This window comes from Meriones unguiculatus, chromosome 19, assembly GCF_030254825.1.
Source record: "Meriones unguiculatus strain TT.TT164.6M chromosome 19, Bangor_MerUng_6.1, whole genome shotgun sequence".
Classification (NCBI taxonomy): domain Eukaryota; kingdom Metazoa; phylum Chordata; class Mammalia; order Rodentia; family Muridae; genus Meriones; species Meriones unguiculatus.
The window spans coordinates 31,108,065-31,130,013 of NC_083366.1; the positions used below are offsets into that span (position 1 = coordinate 31,108,065).

The following is a 21,949-nucleotide window of genomic DNA, read 5'->3' on the forward strand; positions in this document are numbered from 1 at the left end:
GTTCTGTGTCCTTGGCTCCTCCAGACAGGCACGCAGCTTGCTGCCTACTGGATGACCAGTCCAGAAGGAGGCCGTGACTTTACCCAGCACAGAAAGACTCCTAAAACTGGGCGGGACGGAGCTCATCCATTTAGGGACAATAACCCTGTTGGATGCCTCCAGTGTGGTAGAAACAACAAAATAAAACAAAAGAAAGGAGCTTGAATGAAAGTTAACCTCGCCTCTCCTCTGGGATGAGTGTCTGAGTCCTGCATAAAAACCAACCACCCTACTAGGCTAAGAAAAGAGCAAGAACTGTGGCCATCAGGAGACACGTGCAGGGCGGTGCATCTCTAAAACCAGGCTGAGATGAGAGAACTTTCTGGAAGCACCTTCCTCCCCCGCAAACCACTTCCTTGAGGCTTCAGTTTGTTTCCCAGCTTATTCACCCTTGAACTAAGGCAGTAGCTACGCTATGCACACAAAAGTGCATGGAGGTCAGAGGACGACTTGCAAGGGTCAGTTCTCTCCCTGTGCCCTGTGGGTCCTGGGGATTGGATTCAGGCCATCAGGATTAGCAACAAGCACTTTTATCCTCTATGGATTAAAATAAATAAATACAAAGGCATGGTCGTCCCCCCCCCCCCCCGCTATTTCTTTCTTTCATATACTCATGTTTATTGACTTTACTGTTGCTTGGCAGAGGAAGTACATATAATTATTATCTTAGTGTTCTTCCAGAACATTCTGACAGGGACAGAAGCTCCCTGTCCAGTTCCTAAGAGCAGCCCCCAGCTATCTACAAGCACACACTTTTCATGGAACAAAGGCTGACTAAGACTTATGTCTGCTTTGATTGTAAACCAAAAACCAAACCTGCCATCTGTCCCTGAGCAGCTGTACAACCCTGATACAAAATGGAAAGGCAGCAGATCTTTAAAGTGAAAACATTAAAGAGATAAAGGTCTGCATGTTTTCATCTGATATGTCCCTTATGGCCTTGTGTTTTGAATGCTTGGTTCCTGGCTAGTTGCATGAATTTGAAGGTGATGGAGCATGGTGGCATAAGGGAGTCACAAAAGGGGGCAGGGGTTAGAGGTCATATTCATGTCTGGCTCTACTCTGGATGTGCTGGCTACTGTTATATCAACTTGACACAAGCTAGAGTCATCGAAGAGGAGGGAAGGACCTCAGTTGAATAAATGGCTCCATAAGATGGCCTGTGGGCAAGCCTGTAGGATATTTTCCTTCTCTCTCACAATCTCTCTCCCACATCTATCTCTCTCTGTGTGTCTCTCTCTCTCTGTGTCTTTTGTTGGGTTTGTTTGTTTTTGTTTTGTTTTGAGACAGGGTTTGGGTGATTTTGTGTGTATGCAGCCCTGGCTGTCCTGGAACTTGCTCTGTACCAGACTGGCCTTGAACTCACAATGATCCACCTACCTCTGGCTCTTGAGTGCTGGGATTAAGGGCATGTACCACCACTGCCTGGCTGTATTTTCTTGATTAAAAATTGATGTGCAAGGGCCCAGCCCATTGTGGGCAGTGGTTTTGAGATGCATTTAAAAAAACAAAACAAAACAAAACAAAAAAAAACAGAAAAAAAAAAAAAACTGAGGGTCTAGAGGGATGGCTCAGCAGTTAAGAGTACTTGTCCCTCTTACAAAGGACCTTGGTTCAATTACCAGCACCCATATGGTTGTTTACAACCATTCCTAACTCCAGTTTCCAGGGTCCAGTGCCCATCTTCATGGTCACCAAGCATGCAAGTAGTACATATACATACACACAAACAGAACACTCACACATAAAAGATAAAAATCTAATAAAGAGAAAAGCTGAAAAGGAAGAAAACAAACTGAGCAAGCCAGAAGGAGCAGGAGAGTAGGCAGCACTCCTCCATGGCCTCTGTAACAGCTCCTGTCTTCAGGTCCCTTCCCTGCCTAAGTTTTTGCCCTGAATTTTCTTCACGATGACCTGTGATTTCAGGATATGTGATCAGGACATATATGCTGAAATAAGTTGTTTCCTTTCTAAGTTCCTTTTGGACCTGGTGTTTCATCACAACAACAGACGCCCTAAGAAACTAGCTCTCCCTGTTTCTTGGTTTTCTCTATCCTGACTGACTGAAATCCTTATGAAACCGTGAGTAGAAATAACCCTTTTTCCCTCAAGTTGTTTCTGTCAGGCATTTTGACAACAGAATGAAAAGACAGTTGGGGAATGTGGGGAGATAGCCCCCTAGGTAAAAACATTAACTATGTAAGTCTGGTAGCCCAAGCTCAATCCCCAGAAGCTACACAAAAAGGCAAATGGCACATGCAAGCAATCTCAGAACTCAGAACTCAATGGGAGGCCAAGACAGGAGATAAACCCAGCAGCAGGAGTACACATCACAGTGGCAGAAGCCTGCCTCAGCAAGGCAGGAGGCAGCTCCTGAGAGTTCCCCTCTGGTCTGACACACACAATGGTATGCCTATGTCATCCTCCCATTTCCAGAGTAATATTTTTAAAAAAATCATTATTTTAAAAAGGTATCTCTGCACCTGTGAGTTCAAAGGTCAGCCTGGTCTTCCCAAGGAGTTCCAGGACAGCCAGGACTACATACATAGAGAGAGCCTGTCTCAAAAATGAGTGAATAATGCAAGAACTTTTTGTTAAACCACAATGGAAACACCAATGCCTACATTATTTCTAGGGTTTCCCTGTTTTCCCTTATTCTTATACAGTGGTTCCATATAAACTCTGACTTATTCTTAGTATGAGCAGGAAGGAAAATAAGGTTAGTAATAGTCAGATTAACATAACCTAAATCTCATGTTTGGTTACACCTTGGTAGTGTGGAGCAAACAGCACCAAAGATGCCAGGAATAATAGTCATAATAATATAAAATTATTGCTTAAAGTTTATGGGCAACACTTAAGAGTGCTACAAATTACTCACAGGAGCCATTACAGTCCACTAAATAACTTGAGTCCTTTTCAAGACCTCATTTTATTGGTGAGTGGCTGTTAATTAGCAGAGAGCCAAGATTCAAGAGGTCTAAGACTGTGATGGAAGGTACAGGTATAATGTGAGGCTGAGGAAGATAAAGGATTTATATGGGTAAACCTGAGAGGTGGTGTGTCATGAAGCCCTACCTGTTAATTAAGGGGCTCGTGCTCCTCAGAAGTGAGGAACCAGGGACTAAGGTATTGAAGTATATTTTAATTACCGTGTTTTTAATTGTTAAGTGATAGGCAATAAAAATTCCGCAGATGTGGAGCCGGAGAGATGGCTCAGCAGCTGAGAGCTCTGGTTACTCTTGCAGAGGACCTGAATCCAGAATCTCACAGACATCTGGAACCCAATGCCAGGGAATCAACACCCTCTTCCGCCCTCCACGCACACTGTGCCCATACCAGGAACCACAGGTGTAAAGCAGAGGCAGCAAGCCTCTATGCTATGATTAGCCTCAGCACCACAACATCTGTTCCCACAGACCAAAACCCAGAAGGGTGAGGCAGCCCGCTCCTTCAGGGCTCAGGGAGGGACTTCTCCTTGGCCTTTCTCTCCATGTGAGCTATGGGTCCTGCCTCCTGCGCCAGCCTGAGCCAGGCTGCAAGGCCTTGCCCTCCACACTACTACCTTTGAAAGCTGAATAGTTTATGTGGGGTCAGGAGTGAGAGACGGAAGAACCCGAGGACTCTGGCTCACAGCAAGGCTTCAACCTGTTTTTACATTTCTAGACACAAAAATCATCATCCCTGGGGCTTCAGCATGACCCTCTGAACTCAGCAGGAAAGAGTGTTCCCTGGGGACCCTGCAGAGTGCCCATAGCCCACTACGGTCTTCAGCCAGGGTACCAGCACACACTTGAGCTCCTGTGCAATGGCAGCGATCTGTTCCACACGGTCCTGGTGTGCAGCCAGGTCACTCTCAAAGGCTTCATGCTTGCGAAGCAGGGCCCGCACTTCCGTCAGGGACGCCGACTCATAATCCTTCTGCAGCAAGATCTGTTCTTTGCCTGCAAAGGGGACAAGAAGACGCATGAGGCCTATAACTGTTGTGTCCGAAGTCACACAGCAGCTTCCTCACACCAGAATGTGCTCAGAGAGCCCTGGGATTTCAAGGGAGAAGAGGAACCAGCCTGTAAGCAACACCCCACCCCTCTAGATGCCCACAGAGGAGGTGCCCACCAAGAAAGGTGTGGTGCATGAAGAATGCATTTTACAAAGTATAGTCTGCATCATTCTGAGTTACAACTGTTTACTTTCCCAGCGTGACACTCAGTTCAGTTAGAAATTATTTCTACCCATGAGCCACATGGGCTAGTTGAATAAAACCCTCGAGTTAACTGGTGCAACCATGCTCAGTCATGGTGGTACAAACCTGTAATCCCAGCACCCAGGAAGCTGAGACAAGAGAACTGTGAATTCAATTTGAGTATGAGTGACACAGCAGGACCCTATCTCAAAAAAAAATCCAGGCTTCCTTTATGCTATGTGTTTGAAAACTATAGTCTGGGATGAAATGTGATCTGTGTTTTGCTTGTTCTGCTTCTAAACATTAGAAATTTCCCTCTTGGAACCTTCACTCATTCCTCCATAGGTTTTTCTTTATTATTTGTGGGGTTTTTTGTTTTGTTTTGTTTGCACAAGGGGTCTCCAGTGAAGGCTGGCTTTGAACTCAGTGTTTAGACAAGGATGGTCTCAAACTTCTGATACTTTTGCCTCTACATCTCCGGTGCTGGGACTAGAGGGATATAGCACCACGCCCAATTTATATGGTTCTGGGGACTGAATCCAGGGCTTTGTTGGTATGTGCTAAAGCAGCACCCTGCCAACTGAGCAACATTTTCAGGCCTCTCTATAAACATTTCTAAAACCTAGGTACTGCTGTGACTGGACATCCAGATCTGCATCTCCTCTCTGGCTAGTGGCCTATAACAATTGAATTCTGTCAAGCTGGAAATGGAACACAAATGTCCACGTGTCAAATGATGACAACATCGTAGCTAGGATGTGTCAGATACTGACTGAAATATTTATCATATGAACTCACTGACACTTCCCATAAGCCTTGTGAGGGAAACAGTTACAGTATATCCATTCTTTGTTGTTTATTTTTAAGATTTATTTTTATCTTTAATTACATGTACAGGCATGCATATGTCTGTGTGTGGGTATGTGCACATATGTGCAGGTGCCTGTCGGTTCCAGAAAAGGGCATCAGATCCCCGAAGACCTGGAGTTACAGGTCTATGAGCTACCTGATGTGGGTGCTGGAAATAGAAGGAAACAGCACACTTGTAATTGCTGAACCATGTCTCCAAATCCGTGGTTCTTGGTTTGAAACAAGACCTTACTACATAACCCTGTTGAGCTTTGAACTCAATGTGTAGTCTAGGCTGAACTGGACTACATATCTTCCTGAATCAGCCTCCTGAGTGCTGGGATTACAGGAATACACGCCACCAACCCTAGCACAACCTAGGTGGAGGACAATGTGCAGGAGTTGTTCTAACTCAGGGTGTCAGGCTTGGCAGCAAGCATCTTTTCCCACTGAGCAATCTCACTAGCCCACAACCTACATGCTGACAAATCTGAACTGGAGTCTCACGCCCTTACCATAAGCCCATGTCTCGTGCGTGGAGGCCTTCTGCCTGAACTTCTCAGCCAGATGCTCCAAGCGCTCCAGTCTCCGAATCTCATTCAACAGCCACTCCTCATAGCCCTTCTCGGCCTGCTCCAACCTCTGCCAGGCACCAGCAATGTCCTGAGGAGTGGAGAACATTCAAGGTCACAGGTATGACATGTGGGCTTGCAGGGCTCCTGCAGACCCTCAGATTCAAGTCTGACAGTGGTTGTCCTAGGCTTTCCTCTTCCCTTGCCTCTTCTGCTCAACTAACCATTCCACCAGTGTGGTTTCCGAATGTCTAAATAACTACGGTGACCTTTTAAATTATCGCAGCTGTTCTCATCAGCCATGCAGACTTCTCCAGATGTGGACCAAGTCCTACAGGGTAGGAAGGGCGGTTGGTACCAGCAGGAAGGTGAGTGCACAGGGAAGATCTAGCTGTTGTAGATTATAGAGGAATCTCTCTAGCTTGTTGTAGATTATAGAGGAATCTCAAGCTTAAGGCCACAGTCTGTGAAAGCCCGCAGGGCACCATGTCAGGGCACTCACACCAAGAGCTGCATTGTGGAAGGGAGCGGAGGATCAGTAATGAAGCCAGGCGTGGTGGCACACACTGAGAATTCCAGCTACTCGGGAGGCTGGGGCCGGAGGAATGCAAGTTTGAGTCCAGCCTGGGCAACTTAATGAGTTCAAGGTCAGCCTGGCAACTTAGTAAGACCATTTCTCAAAAGAAAATTTTGTAAGACTTGAGGTAGCTGAGGGGCAGCACACTTACCTAGTATGTGTGAAGTCCTGGGGTCCCGCTCCCCACCCCCAGTCCCACAACCCACAAATGGGGCTCCTACAGGGTCACTCATCGTTGCATTGACTGGCAGTCACACTCAAACCAAGGGCAATGGGGGCAATGGACTGCGCTCACTCACCGACACCATCTTGCCCTCGGAGGGCATGAAGGCGGGCCGGTTGCTGATCCGGAGCTTGGTCTGCAGCGTGTTGAAGTTGATCTCCAGCTGGCACTTCTCCTGCACCTTGGGAGGCTTGTGTTTACGACGGTAATCCCGGAAGTCCTCCAGCTTCTTCTGCATGGCCTGCATGGTCTTCTCGGGCGTCCTGTTCTCCAGCCAGGGGATTGTGCGCCGAATCCATTCCAAAAGCTATTTCCAAACACAAAAGCGAGGCTGAAAATGCTAGCAAACTGTTTTTTCGGCTCAAAAATAAAGGGGCCCTCCGATAGGCGGAACCAGTTCTCCCAAATGGCTGAGCATGGTTGCAACTGCACTGACTTAAAGAGGGGACGGCAGCTCTGTGCATGGTGCAAGGAATGACATCGCCCACCCCCGCCCCAGGGCCACAGTGACCACCCCAAGGAGACCACACACAGGTTTAACTTGAACTTCAGGTCAGCACATGAAGTTGTGTTTGACAAAATGTGACATTTACAAGAAACGCAGCAACCAGACATTAGCAGACAAATGCTGGATGGAGCCTCCAAATTCTAGAAGGGAAAAAAAAATCACAAAGGAGGGACACTCAGCAAGGAACTGGGCTGAATGTCAAATGTGTTGTTGGAAAAAGAAAAAAGCTCTAATTTAATAGAGCTTACTCACTAGAGAATTGTACTATAAGCCTAGGACTGATTCTGGGCCAGAGGAGGCTTTATCTTCTAGTTTTTATGCTAATCCATAAGCGATAAGTGAAAAGGGTATTGAATTCCCCAAATCTAGTGTCTGCCCTTCCCCTGAGTCAGTACCCAGGTCTCAGAGATGACCTGCTAGACACCTAGTCATTTATTTACTCTTTTATTTTTTTTTTTGTTTTGAAAATTTACTTATTCTTATTTTATGTATATGGTGTTTTGCCTGCATGTATTATCTGTGCATAACATGTGTGACGTGCCTTCAGAGGCCATAAGAGGGTGTCAGGTCCCTCCTGGAGCTGGAGTTACAGACAGTTGTTAGCCACCATGTGGGTGCTGGGATTCAAACACAGGTCCAGACTCTTAGCTGCTGAACCATCTTTCCAGCCTCCCCCAGCACACACACCTGTTTATATACTCTTATGTCTACTGAATCTTGGGAAAGCGCCAGCAGACTGGAATGAAAACTAGTTAGAATGATGATGCCGCCACAGTCAGCATCTCAGAAGAAAGAATAAATGAAGGACTGCTGCAGATTGAGTATGAATGTCCCTCTCAGGCTCACGTGTCTGCACACCTGATCCCCAGCAGGTGGCGCTGTTTGGGTGGGGCATTGTGGAACCCTTAGGAAGAAGCAACTCACTAGAAGAAGAGTCACAGGAAGCAGGCCCTGTGGTTTTTACAGCCTGGCCCTGCTTCCTGTTCTCTCTCTGCTTCTCGCCTGCGGATGTAGCATAATCAACGCCTCAGGATCCTGTTACCATGCCCCCTCTGCCATAATGGACCATATCCCTTTGGGACTTTGAGTGAGAATAAACCATTTCTCCCATAAATTGCTTTTGTAAGGTTGTTTTATTGCAGCAATGAGAACAAAACCAAGTTAATGACAAGTAAGAAAGTTCTTGACAATTAACCATCCTTCTGTGCTGAATACACTTCCCTCTTGAAGTTTAAGACTGGCCTTAATGGTAGCAGATGAGATTTTTTTTTTCACAGCAATAATAACAATTACAGAAGAAAAAAAACAAAAGAGTTATAGGGAATCAAACAACTAAAGCTCCCCCGTGTCAGCAGCATGAAGGTATACATTCAGTTTATTTTGATCAAATGCTATCAAGTTCCTATTTGGGATGATTTATCTCACCTATGCTGATCATTTTCATATCACAGACCAAATATCAGCTAAATCAAGTTAATGCAAAAATTATTTATTTTTGTATTTATTTTTTTAACCTTGTAAACTAGTTTTAAAATTTAGTTTTAGCTATCCAGTCTTGAATATGGATCTGTACTTGAGTTCCATCTCAGAGGACACAGCTCTGGGGTCCCTCAGCCTGGGTTTGTGTTACAAAGGTGACACAGGGGTAGTGACAAGGAAGCCTTGGTACTCTCTGTGCTATGATAAGGACCATGCAATGCAAATGCATTGCTCAAACCAGGAATCTGAATGAAGAGCTACAGAAATGTATCCGAGGCTCAAAGGATTTGGAAGCGAGCTGTCTTTCCAGATCCTGTCTGCACCTGTGCGCACACATTCACCACACCTCCTCCTCCCAAGAGGTTATGCAGATTCCCCTCACATGGGCTCACAGTGCCAAGCAGGGCCCTTGACATGAAGAGCACCCACCATGATGCCAGCAGCCCACAAGTCAGGGGAATAAACAAGGCGTGTGATGCTGCCTTGAGGGTCTGACCTTTCGGGGGCAGAGCTAAAACTAGAATCCCCTTCCTACCGCCTCAACACATGCAGACTGTCACTGAGCTTTGGAGTCTCTGCACAGGCCACGGAGGGCTCGGGGGGGTTGGGAGGGGACACTGGCACCAGGCATGTTGCTACAGGATGAACAACCTCTGAGGCTAGGTGTGTTTTCTGCTTTTGCCCTCTCTGAGATGAAAAGTGCAAAAACTAAGCATGGACAATCTGTTTGCAGTCTCTGCCTCACCCCTGGCCCCGGGTGCACAGAGCCGGGGCCACCCATTTCCTTTACCTCACTCGCTAGCCTCTCATATTCTTCCATCAGCCTCTCATTCTCTTGATTCACAGCAAGAACCTTACATATCCTGTTAGCTGCTGTCTCGGCCTGCAAAACACAATCGGTAAACAGGATGGCTGGGCGATGAGGGTATGCACGCAAACACACATCAAGCTCAACGCGGTGGGGTGAGGCATGACAGAGGAGATGGTGTGAGGAAAATGGTACAGTCTGGGTCAGGGTGGGTAGGATAGAGGGGATGAGTCAGTTCACACCTTTTTTAGTTTTCACACAGACTTACACGGCAGGCTGAATGTACTGTAGGGAATAATGGGGAGATATCATTAGTCTAAAGCACAAGCTTTATAAAACATTGAGCAAGTTAGTAACAGAAATATGTGGGCCAAGGAAACCAAGATCTCGGGTCCCTGGCTGTCCTCAGGTCCCTGGCTGTCCACCTGGGTGCTCCTGTATACTGACCCTGGCCTTCAGAAAACAAAGCTGACGAGATCTTGTCCTGAATGTATCCATGTCACTGACTTTGAGTGCATGGCAAGACCTCGGCTCTTTTCATGAACATGGAGAACTTCATAGATAGGATACTAGAGACGGGCTTGCCTTATCATGTTCTCTCCCAGCTTCGCTCGGGCTGTTCTGAGGTCTGTGAATGCTTCTGAGGTTGTAACCCTTTTGTCCCTCTGACTAAAAATACAATTAGTATTGAATGATGGGGCAAACTGCTGAATAGAGGACATTTCCAGGCAAATGAGAACAAGCATAAAGGAGGCATTCGCGTCTCCTGGTCGCCTCCGCTTTGCCACTCAATGCATGCGGCACACTCTTCAAGGCACTCTGATCTCCAGAATTTACAAATGTTTCTAACTATTTTCTACTAAAATAGAAGAAATATGTTGGGGGGGAATAGAGAAAAACACACTGATTATGGTCTAGAGCGGTTTGTTTGTTTTTAAAGATGCCTTGCAGTTGGGAACTTGTGTTAGGTCATTATGAAACACTGATATTCCAAGGCCAGATGTGAAGCACACAGACATACGCCCAGAAATACACGCGCACACAGCAGAGCAGCGCAGCCCGCTGCCTGCACAAGGGAGGAGTACCTGCTCCGCTCCCGCAAAAGCATGGTAGAAGCAGGAAACGTAAGTCATGATGGCTCTTTCATCGGGTTTGGGAGTGTTGACAATGTCTGAGGGGGGAAAAAATAACACGGGACACGGACACACACAGGTGAAGAGGAGAAACCACGGTGAACAGAGGGAACCAATCAGCTTATACCGACCACTTTGTTTCATGTTTCATGGGCCCATGACCCTGAACCGTGGGGCAGCTGAACAGCACTGACATGATCCCAGAATAGGAACTTCGGATTACATTTTTGCCCATTTGTTCAGTATGTGAGTGTGAGTGTGTGCATCCTATGGAATGCATGTGGAGGTCAGAGGACAACTCTCGGGAATTAGCTCTCTCCTTCCGCCAGGTGGAGCCCAGGGATCAAGCTCAGCTCGTCAGGCTTGTGTGTAAAGTGTTTTATCCACTCAGCCATTCTGCCAGTCCTTAGGTTAGGGTGTTAGCCTGTGGCCTGCTTCCTTCAGTGGGGTTTTAAATGTGTATGTAGTATGTTAACATGGGGATTTATATGGCATGTATCAGGATGATTACTCCATTTTTGTTGCTTTGTTAGTCTTGTGTGTGGCTCTTACAACCTTGGCTCTGAGAAAGACAGGAAGATGCTAGAGACACAGCAGGACTGTCCTCCTACTTCCCAGCTCTACTCTCACATGCCTTGGGAGCTCTGTGCTCTGGAAACCACCCTAAGAGAGAGGTGAAACTCATTGTGTGGGGGAAAGGGTTGTTTTTAACACCTTTGAAACATACTTACCTTCCCACCAAGAGTAACAAAACAGCTCAAGAAAGGGGCTGTGTATGTGGCTGTGCTGACTACTACCAACTGTATTAGCTGCTGCAAGAAAGACCAACCAGAAGAGGAAAGAAACCAGGTGACGACACAGGCTTTTTTCCTATCAGATCAGTTTTGGTAAGTGTTTTTATTATTATTATTTTTTTTTTTTTAACCTGTCCATGAACTTGGTTGGGTCAGTGAATGATGGGAGCTAAAGTGATACTCTGTCATTATTTACAGTGAAACTCTGACCTTGAGATTGCTGAAGCTATGAATGTAAGGAATATGGGATCCTGTAAGCATATAGAATCTTCTAGAAAACCATGTTGCATGTAAGTAGAAAGTTTTAAAGAAAGCTAGACTAAAAGAGACCAAAGACTGGCTCCTCAGAACCAGGCAGTCTTCCTGCTGAGGAGCAGGAGCAGGAAAGGAGAGCTGCTGAGTGATAGAACATAAATGAGATGCAGAAGGTGAAAGGTGACTTGTGTTCCACATTCTCCCGTGTGTGCGCACCAGCAAAAGCATGATGGTAACAGTTCATATGAGTTACTGTGGCCTTTCGGTCTGGGAGGCTCTGCCAGTGTATTCTAAACCTGTGTGGGGGAAAGACGGTTAAGTGCTTGTGTGCTCCAACCACAGGCTTCTGACGAGCGCTTGCTTGTCAAGAAGAGAGCCTGCCCTACCAGGCAGCTGCTGAGACTGGCTCAAATCAAGGAAGTCGCTCACACGTGCAAAGTCTCTGTCCTGGGTGCTTGTGAGAACCACCATGGGAAAGGAAAGGATTGCAGAGAAGAGGGTATGGCTGCTCCAGAGAAGCCTAAATCACATGAGGCTCCTAGAATTCTAGCACGTTCATAAGGGCTGAGGTCAGGAAGCCTGTGTGCCGGCAGATCTAATCTCAGAGCTCCACTCCAAACAGGTTCAAAGTGGCTACAGTTTCCACCACCTGTTGAAAGTATGGTAGACAGGAAGGGAGGAATGCTTCCAGTTTCCATTGCAAGGGAAGTTCATGGCTAAGAAAGCCAGTTAACCTCAGAATAACCCACACCTGGATTCAGAGACTAACACAAATATCATAGTATGAGGCCAACAATAGAAGGCGGGGAGGCAAAGATTTGCCAAGTTATCCCTAAGCTGACAGCAGGAGATGTGACCCTATTAGGGCAGCGAATGAGTAGAGGAAATGATACTGGAACGCTGTGGTGACAGCAAGGCTGACAGTAGACCGCCCCCCAAAGAAAAAAATCATCCACGGTAAGGTATGATGATCAGCAATGGTTACATCCCAGCATGCTCTGCACCCAAGACCGTCACAATCTTAACAGTTACAAGACTCCTGTACAAGACTGTTCTACAAACTATGGTTAATACAGTGTATAAGCATGCTAGATCATTAAAGGGGAAGAGGAAGAAAAGACAGGATGGCACATGCCTGTAACTCCAGCACTTGGGGGTGCTGAGGCAGGGACCAGGGGTATTACCCATGGTTCTGGGCCAGCCTGAGTTACATAGCGGACTCAAAAACCCTGCCCAGAGAACTGGACAGAAGGGAGGGAGAGAGCTGAGGAGGGAGGGAGAGGGAGAGGTGAAGACTGGAGGGAAAGGAGAAGGTAGAGAGAAAGGGAGGAGGAAATGACAAATGAGCTAAAGCACTCCTTCAGCCAAAAGGACAAAGTGAAGGATAACGGCACACCCGGCCCAGGACCCAGAGACTCAGGAGAAACCCAAGAATGGAGGAGAACGAGAGCAGAGCCAGGGCAGTTGTGGTGGTTGCTGATCCTGCTGACAACTATCAATACATTCAAAAGCAATCCTGGCCTTCCACTTGGGACTAGCATCTGAGAGGCATTAATGAACAGAGAGATGAACCTGTTAACCCACCCTGGATACTAATTCAAGAGCCCTGTGTAGTTCATTACCACAAGGAAGGGTCTGTGGAGAGTCTACATGAACACAAATGTAGTTTGGAGAGGACACTGTAAAGGAACGTTTCTATGCTCCCTTTTGGCTTTCTCCTTCTAGGGAGCTTGGGAGAAAGCACAAAGGCAGGGAAGGATCTCCTAGCAGCTGTTGGCCCAACCAACACGCTGAGGCCAGACTTAGAGCTGTGAGGAGAAAGATCTCTGGTGCTGTAGGAAACCCAGCTTGTGGTTGTTTAGCCCCAAGAAATAACTATTTAGAATTCCCACTGGGGAATAATGGTGCTAACATCAACAAAAGTAAATGGCAAAGCCAAATCCACAGAGGGTGGCAACCTACACAATTCAGGATTCCTCCAGCTCCCAGCAGAGACGATCTTGCTCACAGTAAGTGTTCAGTAAACGTCTGCTGAGGGGTAAGTGCTCGCAGAATAAATGAAATGCACACACGCACGCTCTCTTCAAACGACTGTGCTTTAAACAGTGGGCCACAGGTACAGCCCACATGAATTCGCCACTCCAAAGGGTCACAGGAAGTATTTGAAACAAGTCCCAGAAGGAGAGCTGGTAGTGTGCAGGAGTCCTCTTGGGGCTGTCAACATTACGTTTCATTTAGATAAATTAAAAGCAAAATATGAAGGTTTGGTTAGTACACTGGTGGCCAAATGTTCTATAATTTAAATTTAATTCTACAGCTCTTAGCTGGAAAGATGTGTTAAGTGGTAATCTCACAAAGAGATTTATTTGCTAAACTTATCTCTACACAGGGGAGAAAAAAAGCATAAGTGGTGTTACTGAAAACAAAACACAGGAAGTCTTTTTTTTTTTTTTAAGAAAACATTAAACCAATGAAGTCTGGTGGTAGAGACGTACAGTCTCTGCTACTAGAGAGGCTGAGAGAGGTAGAGCAAATCTGAAGACCTGGCTGGACTATGGCGTGAGTTCAAGAACAGCCTAGGTAAACAAAGGAGACTTGAAACCCTGGCTCAAAATAGAAAGTAAAGAAAGGGCTGGGGATAGCATTCCATGGTAGAGTGTTTGCGTAGACTGAGTACAAGGGCCTGCATTCATTCTCTGGGACCACAGCACTATCTGTGTAATGTGTGTAAATATGTATGCATGTACATATTTATACACACTTGGGATATGTATTTGTATTCTCTGTGCGTATAGGTATGTATGTGTACGTACACAGACATACACACACATACATAATCACATGCTCCTATCTAGATATCAGTCTACCTACCAAAGCATTCTGCTTCTCGGAAGCTAAAGCTGAGATTTTTGGTCAAATCCCGTCTAAAACTCTGCTGGCCTGTTTTTTTTTAGCAACAAAACTCTGACGCTCATGTGTTGAGGGACAGAGCTTCATCAGAGCCGTAAGTAGTTCGGTGTACCATGCCTGTGGTTCTGCAAACTTCCCATCCTCAGCCACTGAGTCTACGGTCTCTAGGTTGTCTTCTGTGACTCAGTAGGCATGCTTTTCGTCTCACCTTCAGCATCCAGCATTTTAGGAATATCCAAGTGCTTCTCTGCTATTTCCATGGCCAGGTTAATGTTTCCTATGGGGTCATCCTGTGTGGAAAACAACATGAGCAGGTTTTTAAAATACCAAAGCAAAAACAAGACACACACCTCACCCCAGAAAGGACACCTTCCTGCTCACACTGGACTAGAACTCTACAATGTTGCTTCTCATGAGACACGGAGAGAAACGTCAAAAGTCACAGAAAGCACAGGACCCATGCAGCTCCGCCTCCCGTGACGTAAGCAAAGTTGAAGGGGGATGCTGGATTAGCAGGTGAGCAGTCAGATATTTTGCACTGGGAAGAAAGGACACCCAGGTACACAACTGGGCTTAGTTTTCAGACTATAGAAAACCCTCATCCGTTCTTAATCACAGAAGCCATTTTCCAGATGTGGAAGGTGATCTCGGAGGGAGATGTTCACCCCAATTATCAGGGGGGGTGTTTGTTTAACGCATCTTACAAAGCCCTACCTTGAGCTGACCCTCCTGTTTCTACTTGCCAAGTGCCAGGTTTACAGGTGTGTACCTCCACACCCAGGGTAATATGTTGGTTCAGAATATAAGCAAGTTGAGGGTAGGAAGACAAAGGCAGGTGATACTGGGTGAAATGCTTAGCTTTCTAGAGAGGTTACAAGGTGGCTGTAAAGAGCAGAAATGATGTTTCCATTAGGTTAAGGGGAAGAAAGTATTAAAATCTCAAGTGAATTCACAGTAGTCATTTTTTATAGAAAAAAAATTATTTTTATAGAAAAATTATGGTTTCTACCTGTGAAATATGCATAACAAGGCCTGTGTAACTGAAGTACTGAAAAACTAAAGACTTAACATAAACTATCTTAATCTATTAAAGAGGTGAATTATGATGAATCTGAAATGGATGGAGGTAAGAGAAAAAAAATCCAAATGAACAACAGTACTAGTTCAAGGACAACTTCAATCAACTTTTACTGCAATGTTTTTTTTTATTATTATTAAATATTTTAAATTTCTTTAAATTTATTATTGGTGTGTGTGTCTTTTTAGGCACATGTGTATCATAGAGTATGTGTGCAGGCCAGGGGGCAACTTCCACTTTTTGGTGCTCTCCTTCCACCATGGGCCCAGAGGTTGAACTCAGGTCGGCAGGCCTGGCCACAAGCACCTTTACCTGCTGAGCCATCTTGTCTGGCCCGTCTGGGCATCTCAGAAACTGCATGGCTTTGCAGTGTGCCGTCCGCTTACTACAAGAGAATATTTGAAAGCCTGGGACTGGGAAACACATTCCAGATGTGCCCAGTGAGAGGGCCAGTGTCATCTCCTTTACCGCACAGAAGACATGGGCGCATCAGGTGAAATGGTTTTTAACTAACTATTGTTTTAATAAAGCATATAGTCATTTGATTGATCTCATTAAGCAAATCCTACTTGCCTGTTTCATGGCTATGTTTATGAAGCTTACTAATCAAGTAAAAGTAATTTTCAAAAAATATATAAGAAAGATTCTGGTGCTCAGAACGGAGTGGTAATTTTGAGACTTCCTGACAACCATTTAAAGAGATGAAATGTAGCAAGTTAGTACTTCCTAGTACACGTAGGGAGTCACGTGACCCTGGACAAGCTCAGGCTCTCCAGCTTTGTAGGTCTACAAAACTAAAATAGTAAGTACTGAAGCCTGGTGTGGCGGTTCATGCCTATAGTGCAAGCACTCAAAAGGCTGCGGCAGGAGAATCACCATGAGTTTAGGGCTAGTCTGGGCTATACAGCCAGACCCTGTGTCAAACTTACAAAACCTAAAGCACTGACTTTAATGTGATGATTCGATGAATATGTATCCATGATTTTACACACACGCTTACATATATTGAGAATATATGGATATGCACATTCATTTATAATAGATTCTGACATGCAGAATGTAAAATACTACTTGTCATTGTATTACCAATTTTCTACCCACTACAGATGACCAATTCCGTAAGTCTTTTCACTTTCAAAATAAAAACTGATCGCTCTAAACTGATAATGAAACAGTCTATTTGGAACAAGATCTTCATTTTATAAAATCCGATAAATATTCATGGGGAACATGTACATATGCTTTAAATATTTCAAGGTAACTCGGAGGACAGGAAAATATGTGCATTGGTGAGCCTGGTAACTTTCTATGATGGGGCCTCCTCCCTCATTTCTGGGGAACAAATCAACCTTCATGGGCTCTGAATGGATGAAGACAGGCTGGAGCGGGAGTAGGGAAGGGGTGGGCAAGTGATAACTGAAAAGAGTGAGGGAAGCCAGGGGGCACTTGCCCCACACTGGACATGCCACACACAGGAGGGCAGCATGCAACAGAGCCAGTTTCCAAACCAAGACACACAGCACACGTGAATGGCCAGCTCAGCACACCAGCACCCAGGAGAAAAATCTGTGGCCTACAACCTAAGGCACACATATCAGGGATGGTTGTACTCTTCGTGGTCCCAACTCTGCCTGGACCATTATTTCTGAAGTGTGGCAATTCCAGAGGAAGGCCATATTTCTCTTTGCTCTACCACCTACATTTTAAAATGTCCTTTTTGTTTTTCTTATGAGACAGAGTCTTACTGGATCGTCCAGGCTGTCCTCGAATTCACTACTCCCTTGCCTCAAACTTCCAAATGCTGGGCACCGCACTTGGCTCTAAAGCTGCTTTTAAAGATGGAGTCGGGAGAGGAGCACCCCTGCAATCGTGATACTTAAGATGTAGAGGCAGGAGATGAAGCGTTCAAAGCCGGCCCCAGCCATGAGAGACCCTGCCGTGACACCCCTTCACCCAACACCAACCTCATCTGAGACCTAGTACACTGAATTGTTTTTCAAGGTTAATCACCTCAAAAAAAAAAAAAAAGCTTCTTTTGTAAGATAAATAACTAATTTCTGCGATCCACAGTGACGTAGTTGTGATGATGCTTTATGTGACTTAAGTATTCTCAGATACAGGAGAACACTCCAGAAAGAAAGGGAATTTAAGGGCTGGGGATACAGCTCAGCCATAAACTCTGCCCTAGCATATACAACCTCCTGGTGCCACATTAAAAAGGGGGAAAGCTGTCCATCTCTGTAGAGGCATGTAAAGCCTTCAACATATGTAAAGCCTTCTGGGCAGCCCACATCCATGCTAGTCAGTGCTGATGTGCTCATTCTCGGGGTGACATGCTGAGTGTGATGGGTGGGGTACACTGAAAGCCACCCCAAATGAATGACCTTGTTAAGCTTTGAGTAGTCAATGAGGTCGGGCCGGTGTCTGTGGATGAGGGCACAGAGTCCAAGGCCATCTTTCCAGCTTCACAACACAGAGGAGAAGAATGTGGGTTAATGTAGAGACCCCGGGTTCCCCTGGGTGAGACACCAGCTGTTCCCAAAGTCATGTACCAAAGGGTCTTTGCCCCTCCCCAATATGTAACACCAATGGATGGTTCAGCCCTGTACTTTCCCATACACACTTCCTTCCCTGTTCCCTTCCTTTCTGATTTGAGCAGGCCCAGCCTTGCCAGGGACCCTACACCTATTCACTGGGTGCTGACAGAGACAGCAATGGAAGAGAAGATAAGCCTGCCACTGCTCTCCTACTCATTGGATCCTGGGGTTTCCTGTTCATCCTTTACCCATTCTCCATTCTCTTCCTTCCCTGATGCTTCCCAGTAACCTCCCTCCCCAAGGACACTGACCACGGGAGTATCTGGGTGATGCTCCCTCTGAGAGTTCTTATAGTACTTTCTGAGCCACTGCCAGCTCCCAGATACTCCGTCTGTCCTCAGGGGGATTGCCTTTATTGGCTTCTCTGTTTATTTTGAGACAGGGTCTTCAGCATGGCTCAGCCTGGCCTCTCAAACCTCCAGCGGCAGCCTAAGTACTGGGACTGCCGGTTGGTGCTACCATTCTGAGCTCACTTTTACTTTTTAGAAGGCCAAGGCCTGTAGGTGAGGTCACAGGGCAGACTTGGATGTCAGCAGGGGCATAGACATCACCTCTAATGGCTCCTTGGACGCTCAGCTCTGAGTGTACTGCTGATGGCAGGGCCAGTGAGAGTGGGGAATGGGAGGCGTCCCCAAAAGAGTTAGAAATGGAAGAAGACCCTGGAGGAAGTATCACTTGGAAGGGCTTGAGTTCATCTTGGCCCAGTGTGAGAAGAAGGGAGAGGTGAGTACAGGCAAACATGGGGACTTGACTTTCACCCCAGCTGGCCATCTCAGTCCTTCCTGCCTTCTTTGGGACAGGATATGCTATATTGGGCCTCTACTTGCAAGGCACAGTTTGGAGATATTCTAACATATTTTTAAGTATAATTTTTAAATATTTCTTTGAGAGTTCCATATAAGTATACAGTACATTTTTAAACATATTCATCCCTACTCCTCCCTAATTTCTCACAATCCCCTCCCCTCTCCTTCGCTCTGTTTCTTTTTAAATAATCCATCTGTGCTATCCATATATTCATGGGCATAGGGCCATCCACTGAAGCATGGTTGACCCAACAAGGGTTACACCCTTAAAGAAAATTGACTCTCCTTCTCCAACAGCCATTAATCTAATCATTTCCTAGGCAGAAGCACCTCCCAGTTGCTCCCTGTGCTGGGACCTGGTCCTTCCTTTCTCCTGCTATCCACAGACCCACAGGAACTCACCATCCAAAGGATGAAAACATGGCCAAGCCTCTGCTCACATGTGACAGGGCTAGAAAGCCGCCTGGGAGCTAAGCCTGCAACCAGAGCCACAGTGTGCTCTCACGCCAAGCCTGGGTTTCACTTATCCTGTTCCCTGTCATTTTTAAAATGTGACTTCCCCATTTATCTTCAGTGTTGGAAATTAAAGCTGGTGGACTAAACAGGAAGAGGTCAGGGTGCAGGAGTGCCTGGAGTGGTTGCAGAGTCTGCTGGGGTTTCATGGCCACAGGTAAGAGAGCACCCCTCTTGCCATCTTGTCCTAGAGTTGGGGCAAAGGAGCCACCAGCTAGGAAGAGCTGTGGCACAACACAGCCTCCACTTACAAACACGGCCCCTTGTTTGCAAACCCTAACAGACTGTCTCCTGTGGGAGACCCTAAGCACTGGGAAAATACAGCTTCACTTCTCCTGTGTAAATCAGCCCCTGAACAGGAGAGATACTGATATAAGCCCATGGCTTCCATGGCCAGGTATAGGCTGACCTTGAGGGTCCTAAGGCTTACCTGGTGTGGAAGTTCTGGATGTTCACATTTCTGTATGGCGCCGTCTTCCTCTGACACCATAGCAACAGGCCTTCTTTGGCAGATGTTTCTATAACGACACCAAGAAAAGGCGTGTGTGTGTGTGTGTGTGTGTGTGTGTGTGTGTGTGGTAGGGGGTGGGGAGGGAGGGCCACTCAGAAGAAAGGTTAGTTTATTTTCTACATACAAGAAATCATTTAGGGGAAACACAGATAATGTCATTCTCATAGCTACGCCTGAAAAGAATTAAATTTAAAATTTAAATTTTAAATTCACTGATCACTAATTTCAAAACCAGGGCTATGCGATGAAGCTCAGGAGTAGAGCACCTGTGTGGTTAGTGTTCTTATGGCTCTGAGTTTAATATCTAGCAACCAAAAACCAAGTAACAAGAAAAATATGTAAAGAAAAAAAACAACCAGTAAGAAAAAAACCAAGGCCTAGTTCACTCCTGCCAGGCTGACTAAAGGAAGATTTGCTGGATTTCTGGTAATCCCCTACTCAGCATAGGGCAAAAGGGGTTCTAAGCCAAGCCCAGCTCTGAACAAAGCATTCATGGCTCTCAGTATGTACCAGGCTGGTGTGCCCATGACCTCTCACCTCCCCTGTCTCTGCCCCTCATTATTACTGCTCTTTTGTTTTTAATTTTACTTTTAACAAAATTTATTACTATGCCTTTTAGTCTAACAACTGTTTGATCACTGTAATTAAATCTTTTTCTTAAATACTTCTTTAAAATTTTTAAAAAGTGTGTGTGTGTGCTTATGTGTGTGTGCGTGCGTGCGTGCATGCATGGGAGAGCACGCGTGTGTGCCACGGTGCACATGTGGAAGCCGGAGGACAATTTTCAGGAGTCAGTATTCTTTTTCCACCTTGTGGGTCCCAGAAATCCAACAACTCACGTTGTCAGGCTAAGTCACCTCACCAGCGCCTCTTGTAATTAAATCTGAATTCTGTGCTGTTGACAGATGTCACCTTGACATTCTGAAGATTAGACCTGCCTGCTCATCTCTCCAGGCACGGCAAGTGCATGCGCGGAACAGGTTCGGGGGCAGGCGGGGCTGCCGGTCAGAGGGGCTGCCTTTACCGTGGCAACTACCAGCTAAGCTAGCCTGAGTGGTGAGGAGCGGAGTGTTTCTTATCGTTCTTCCCAGGCTAGAAGAGGCTCTGATGTTCCTGCTGGTGGTTTTGGTGACTCATCAGCCAGCAGTCATTAAAAACCACCCGGCGGGGCTGGAGAGAAGAAAAGGCTCAGGAGTTAAGAGCGCATACTGCACCCGGCACCCATAGTGGGCAGCTCGTAACTACGTATACTTCCAGCTCCAGGGGGCCTGACTTAAGTCTTCTTGCCTCCGAGGACACCTGCACTCACACACACACATAAATAAATCTTTTTAAAAAACCTACTTCCTACTGGGTGTGGTGCACCCAGTAACCCCGGCACTTGGGAGGCAGAGGCAGGCGGATCTCTGTGAGTTTGAGGCCAGCCTGGTCTACAAAGTGAGTCCAGGACAGCCACAGCTACACAAAGAAACCCTGTCTCAACAACTAAATAGATAGGTAGGTAGGTAGATAGATAGATAGATAGATAGATAGACAGACAGATAGATAGATACCTACTTCTCTGCCTACTGAACTACGTGACAAGACGCCTGCAGTATATGTCCTTAGAGAACTTTGTAGTTCACTGAAGTGATTCCCTTTTTAGGACCCATTTGTGTCATCTAAAACATCAAAGCAAGATATAATGACATTTAAACCTCAATTCAGACTCAGAAATGACAGCCAGTTTGAAGAACACAGTCGGCACTTGAAAACTCCTGCACAATGTGGTTCTATTAAAGTGCATTCCTTCATGCTAATGAAAATAACAGGATGCTTCCTAAAGGTTCCCAATTTATTTAAAAACAACAGTAATTTGTCATGATTGTGGCAGTTTTTACATACTAAATTTAAATACTACAACAGTTAAGCCCACTTTACAGAGCAGATACTATTTTGAAGACTGTTTAACACCATTGCACTAGCTCAGCTAGGAAATCCTGGTTTTGTTTTGTTTTCTCTTTCATCTTTATTTGGAGGGATGCAGAGGATGTTTGGGGGCTAAAACAGAGTCTTATTATGTATCCTTGGCTGGCCTGACACTGTGAAACCTGAGGTGTTTGCAAACTTGTGAA

The 21,949-nt window shown here is 45.9% G+C and overlaps 1 protein-coding gene across 2 annotated transcripts in view; it reads right to left on the reverse strand.

Annotated features, from left to right (window-relative positions):
• Actn2 (actinin alpha 2) overlaps positions 1 to 21,949 on the reverse strand; it is a 70,867-nt gene that overhangs the window by 17,942 nt on the left and 30,976 nt on the right. Inside the window, exons 5-12 of one of the 2 annotated variants that reach the window (XM_021655642.2) lie at positions 19,755 to 19,842; positions 17,793 to 17,871; positions 14,539 to 14,620; positions 10,324 to 10,409; positions 9,221 to 9,313; positions 6,520 to 6,750; positions 5,587 to 5,734; positions 3,833 to 3,983 (exon numbers count right to left, since the gene is read on the reverse strand). In XM_021655642.2, coding sequence (XP_021511317.1) covers positions 3,833 to 3,983; positions 5,587 to 5,734; positions 6,520 to 6,750; positions 9,221 to 9,313; positions 10,324 to 10,409; positions 14,539 to 14,620; positions 17,793 to 17,871; positions 19,755 to 19,842 — 958 coding nt within the window. The remainder of the gene's footprint in view (positions 1 to 3,832; positions 3,984 to 5,586; positions 5,735 to 6,519; positions 6,751 to 9,220; positions 9,314 to 10,323; positions 10,410 to 14,538; positions 14,621 to 17,792; positions 17,872 to 19,754; positions 19,843 to 21,949) is intronic. The other variant, XM_060372318.1, reaches the window with a different exon arrangement.